The 6000-nt window shown below is 37.5% G+C and overlaps 1 protein-coding gene across 1 annotated transcript; it reads left to right on the top strand.

Annotated features, from left to right (window-relative positions):
• Window positions 1–3804: 3804 nt before the first annotated feature.
• Window positions 3805–4325, top strand: LOC134183967 (uncharacterized). Its single transcript, XM_062651561.1, has 2 exons — window positions 3805–3870; window positions 3955–4325. Exons 1-2 carry the CDS (start codon window positions 3816–3818, stop codon window positions 4290–4292), a joined length of 393 nt encoding a protein of 130 aa, XP_062507545.1. The 5' UTR covers window positions 3805–3815; the 3' UTR covers window positions 4293–4325.
• The last annotated feature ends 1675 nt before the right edge of the window (window positions 4326–6000 follow it).

Below are 6000 nucleotides of genomic sequence, written 5' to 3'. Positions count from 1 at the left end.
ATGTATATATATATATATATATATATATATATTTATATATATATATATGGGGCCATACTCTGTGGACAGTACAAATAGATAGCAATGATAAAAATATGATTGGCAAAACACAAAATAATTAAAATTACACTGTTTTCGTCACTAATAAAGTTATAATATTTACATACTAATATTCTTTGTCTAACACTTAGGGTCATACCGGTTCTCAAGGTCCCACAGGCGGATTGGGTGGTACTGGAGCAAAGGTTGGTACAATAGATATCAAACAGTCATTTACTTTGTTGAGGTACACACATACATTTTGCTGTATTTTTTGAAGACGGGTTTGTGTGCGGTATTTCTAGTTTGAAAATACTTCTGCGTTATACACATTATTAGTTGTTGTCTATTCATATTTTATGGCTAGTGTAGTGTGGAGGAGCATATTTCGCTCAGGCGTTGTTAAAGTGAAAAAGTCTCAGCTTTACTGATGTTATGCATACATCTGGATACGAAAGGATGTTTTAAATCCATACTATTCAAAGAGTTAGTTAGGTAACAAACATGCAAACAAACAAACAAACAAGCAAACAAACAAATAGATATACAATAAATTACGACACACACGCACTCAGACACCCAGAAACACAGATAGACACAAACAGGTAAACAGACACACTTAAATACAAGTATGAACAAACAAAGAAAAGGGTAATGAAATATTTTCTATAACTGCCATAAACTTACCCTAAATGTAGTGTATTGTTTGCGTTTTGCAAAAGGGTGAGAAAGGAGACGAGGGTGCAGTTGGTTACACAGGCAAACAAGTCAGTAAATTGATGAAAGCAGCCAACTAGAAATATCTAGTTTCTCTGTGTATTTTCAGGGTCCTCTTAGCTTAACCGGTCCTCCTGGTCCACCCGGTCCACAAGGTCCTCCTGGAAAGACTGGATCAACGGTACGATGGTCATTTAAAAAAATACTAATTGAAAAATTAATAAATAATAATTTATGTTACAAACTGTGGCTACCCATTTACTAACTCCTAATAATTTTTGTGCAGGGAGCGGTGGGAGTAATCGGTCCCGCGGGTCCACCTGGCCCACAAGGTTTACCTGGAAAGACTGGACTAGTAGTAAGACGAACTCGTAGATATGGAACAGAGTGTTTCTCTAATTCTTGTCACAGGGTTCTTCTGGGCCTAGAGGTGCTAGAGGAGAAACAGGACTATCTGGTCAGAAAGTATGTACAATGGTTTGTAACACACTTTAGTGACGAAGCAGGCTTGTGGACTGGTTTGCAAAGGGAAGGCTTTGACTAACCAAAGATCTGAAGTGAATAACGTTAATGTGACGTTTGTATTTGGTATTTGGTATTTGTTCTAACATTAATATGCATTACCGCCATTTTTCATCTTAATTAACCTACATATGATGTACTATACCAACTAAATTGACTGTTTGCTCATGCTTGTTATAGCAAAATCACATTTGAACATGAGTATAGACATACACACACTTGCAATACAAACTCGTGCCTTAGCTTGGTATTATACAGTATGACTTGCACAAATCAAAGTTTACCAGTGAGTACGAAATACATGTGGTTTTTTTTTTTTTTTCGTCATGTTGTGTAAGCTTCCAAATTTTTTGTTTGTAAAAAACAGTACATTTGACGGTAAATGGTTGACTTTGATGTTAATAGGAAAAAAGTTGAACTTAATCCGTCAAGAAAGAGTTTGATAGAAAACACTCAAATTTCTTAACCAATGGCGTTAGAGAACAATCATTAGGATTAACACCAACAAATTGCATGCACCTGTATACATGAATACAGATATAGTTTGCAACTCTGCAACTACATCTACTCTTCCGACCATTTCGAATCTGCAGTCGCTAAATGCTAAACTAGTTGGAATTGAATTGCTGTTGACCAGGTAATGCATGAACAGTGGCAAGAACTAGAGTTTTAGTTTATCTAAATATTTTATTGCACCGACATTTCTTTTTGTCTGACTTAGAATTTTGAGTTGCGTACCCGACAAGATAATGGTACGGATTGCATTTGAGTATAAACATATGATTGACGATTTGCTCATAGATTACAACAATTTTGTAGCGATGATATTAAAAGAATATTGTTTCTATGTTTTGGTACATTTCTACAAGAAGATATCTGTACGCTGATTTTGGCAAAAGATATCTTACAAATATATGACTATCATTGACAAGGCTTTGTCATTTGACGCTCGTGCTGCTTTTAGGGAGATAGAGGTCCAACAGGTCCGAGGGGCATAGAGGGATTGGATGGCGTTCCAGTATGATTTCACGACAGAAATTCTTATGAAGCTACAACTAATTTCTGTAATGTGTGAAGGGATCTGCAGGTCCTGTTGGTACGCCAGGTCCGCATGGTCCGAAAGGAGTGAATGTGCGTTATTCAATAATTATTGAAAAGAATAAATAATCACTTTACTGATATAATTATATTTGCTTTATATTAGGGAGCCATTGGTTTACCTGGAGCAAAAGGAGAGGCTGGACCGCAGGGCATCGCTGGACCAGAGGTTCGAAAATGAGCTGAATTTCTAACGTCATGGTAATGTTTGCTTCTGTTTAGATGAGTAAAGATGTTTTAAATCGCTATTTTAACCCGGTCAAGGGACTATCGCAAAGGGTACACCATGAATGAAAAGTAACGTCTCTTTCCAGGTCATGACGGGATCGTTATGTGTTATAGGTACAAGGACTGGAACAGTAGAAACAACAGGTAATGAAATACTGTCTGATCAAAGGTCACGTCTCTTTCTGTTATCTTAATTAAACAAAATCCAACGGCTGATAAAATGTATTTAGACACGGTCGTAGGTAGCAAGAGCTCTACAGTTGACCTTCAAGTCATGCACTGTGCTCAGTGGAAGGTATTGAACAAGTCTAGTTATAAACCCGTAGAATATCCGGAAAGCAAACAAACCATCCAATTTCAGTAAATTTGAACTTCTATATATGTGCTTCTTGAAACCACCGCGATGATATTGATATGATTGGAAACTGCATGCATGGCTTTGAATTTTGGTTGACATGTTCCAATATCTTGACCTGTTTTCGAATTCTATCACACACCATTTTTAGGTTAATCCGTTTTAAACAGGATTCCGTCGAAGTCCAAGTTTAAATTGGAATTGAACCGTTCTTGGACCGCACGTGGCATAACCACTTTACAACCGACTACGTCTTTTCAACGTTTATTGTATCAGTTAAGTTAATAACTCCCGCCACACCAGAATTTACGATAAAATTTATGTAAACTGGCATAGAATAGATATTGTAGTCACTTGATTTGACTGTGTCTTTACGGCTTGCATTTTGAGGCAGCAATGTGTATACAAAGAGCAAACAATGGTAAGAAAGAATAGACTTTGTCTACTACTTCAACAGAACAGTTTTGCAAAGCCTTGCAAAAATAGTGAATAGTTTCTGTGTAAGTTGCAGGTTGTTTCAGTGTTAATTGAAATCTTACGCCTATAATCGTGCAGCGAATCATTTGCAACTGTAGGGTCTATGCCATTAGTGTTTACAGTGCAGCCCTTACTTTGACATGCATATTGTCTTACTCCGATATGCTAAACCGTACAACTGTATGCATGTAGTAATAGCTTTACCATTCCTTACGTATTCATTCAAAGTACGTGCAAGACAATCATTTAATGGAAAGCTTATGCTTTACTAAAATAGACTTGCAATTTACAGGTTTAGTTATATATCTGTGTTAGCTAAAGGTAACTACACTATCATTAACATGTTTTTCTAATTATAATTTAGTGGGTACAAAGCAAAATGACGGTTGCTGCTAATATTAGGGGATCATCAGCTTCAACCTACACTATTCCAGGTGAAAGCATGTTTCTACCGCTTTTGTTATCAATAGTGATATTGTGTTGCCGTTCTGATGCGAGTGTTGTGTACGTGTTTCTAGGTGTAATAACGTACTGGTCGACCTCCAGTCCGTTCTTTTTGGTGGGCTGTATCACTTACAGCAACGGAGCTCTTACAGTTCCATCTGGTGGTTTTTACTACATTTACATACAACTGTACGTCAGCAAGTCCAGCGGTGTAGCGTATCCATACTTGCGAGCAAATAGTGCAACAAGAGTGATGTACATGTGGTACCATCTGAGTGGGGGAAACAGAGCAAAATACAGCGGAATTATCCAAAGATTAAGGAAAGGTGATAACGTTGACGTCTATGGAAGTGGCGAACCTTACTACATGCATTATCTATACTCGTATTTTGGTATGTTTAAGTTAAATTAACGAATCTGTAAAGCAACAATTTGTGCAGGAAACTGCATTTTAGACTAGCAATTAAACCAATTATTGTGTTAAAATTGATTGTAGTTTCGTATAGAATCCGATCGGTACTCTGGTTTTCCTTGGAATGTATTTTCTTGTGCAGATTTGCCTGTTTCATGTTAGCTAATGTTAGTGTTTTTGAATTAGACTCTTTTCAAGTGCCTTTGATAATTAAAGCAGACAATTAGATTGCCTTGGTCTTAATTAACATGTTGCTGCTAACAATATACACTGTGATACATCAGTTGAGTTCATCTGAAACAACAATGTCCAACTTGCTCCTTTTACCGCTGCTGTTCACGTTGTTCTTTCTCTCTCCTATTGTGCAAGGATTCGCCACAAGATGGCCATAAATGGGTTACATTTACCGATTCGGCCTCAACGGAAACCAGCATAGGAGTTAACTGACTTTATGTCTATGATTATATGTGGATGTGTGACTGGCTAACCATGTCCGTCAAGCTCAGGAATGTGCCATGCATGTTCTGCTCAACTTGCAAACTGTTTTGGACGTTACGTACGCACGGCGTGAAAAATCTTGTTGTAGGAAATCCGGTTTTAATAGTGGCAAACGTTTTGTTTATATTAAAGCAACATTGATAACAGCAATTAACTCTCCCCACCGTAACATTTTCTGTGAATGACATTAGATCTTAATAATAAAAATAGTAATAATAATTTATTTTTATCACGCCAAATCTGGTGTAGCTCCCTCATAGGGGCAACATAAGGCACACACACACACACACACACACACACACACACACACACACACACTCACACACACACACACACACACACACACACACACACACACACACACACACACACACACACACACATGTAGACAAATGACATAACTAAAACACAAAATCACTTAACCTACAGAGCAAAATACTACCATCTACAATATCCGATCCGTGTCCACGATAACTATGTCTAACTATTGGCAAAGCCAGTCCTCTCACAAGTTCATTTCTTGAATCTATGGCCCGTTTAAGAAATTTAGTTTGTAGTATTTTCATCTTAAGAGATGCCTCAACAAATTCTGGAATTGTTTCCACTATAGAGTCTTTTGTCTCATACCAAGCCCACGACGAATACCTTTTCGATACACTGTGTTAATAGACGTCTCTACTATACTTCGTTCAAAATTTCACAAATGACTTCCATAGGCAAGAACTGGAAATACTTGCCTTTCCATGATTGTCATCCATACGCCATCTCTTGAACAACTTCCACCAAATCGGCTAATGACACGATTTACAGCAGCATAAAATTTTCTTTTCTAGCCACCAATGTGCTCTGTACCATACAGCAACCATTCATGAAAACGCCCCCTCAATGTGTTATTTCCTCCTTGGTTGCTAATCTGTTGCCATTGAGAAAGACGTCTAATTCACTAGAGTGTTTCAATCGTCTCTGCTTGAATGTAATCACGACACTCTCTTTTATGTTGTATATCAGATGATGCTCATTTGCATAGATAGTACACATATCTAACATTTGTTGTAACGAAGCAACATTTGGGGACACTAGTGTTATGTCGTCTGCGTAAGTCAAGCACCCGAGGTATAGATCCGCTATTCTAGCTCCGAGACCAGAAAAGCTAAGCTGTGTCAAAAAATCATCTATATAGAGATTGAACAGAGATGGAGACAGAACGCTT

The sequence above is a fragment of the Corticium candelabrum genome, chromosome 9 (genome assembly GCF_963422355.1).
Source record: "Corticium candelabrum chromosome 9, ooCorCand1.1, whole genome shotgun sequence".
In the NCBI taxonomy this organism is placed as follows: Eukaryota; Metazoa; Porifera; class Homoscleromorpha; order Homosclerophorida; family Plakinidae; genus Corticium; species Corticium candelabrum.
Note: the sequence above shows the minus strand (reverse complement) of the source record. Positions and strands in the feature narration are given on the sequence as shown.

Bases quoted from the DNA above. Each gene is read 5' to 3' on its own strand.
- LOC134183967 (XM_062651561.1), top strand. From the start codon at position 3,816: ATGACGGTTGCTGCTAATATTAGGGGATCATCAGCTTCAACCTACACT. The intron at 3,871-3,954 runs GTGAAAGCATGT...ACGTGTTTCTAG, and splicing joins TTCAACCTACACTATTCCAG to GTGTAATAACGTACTGGTCG.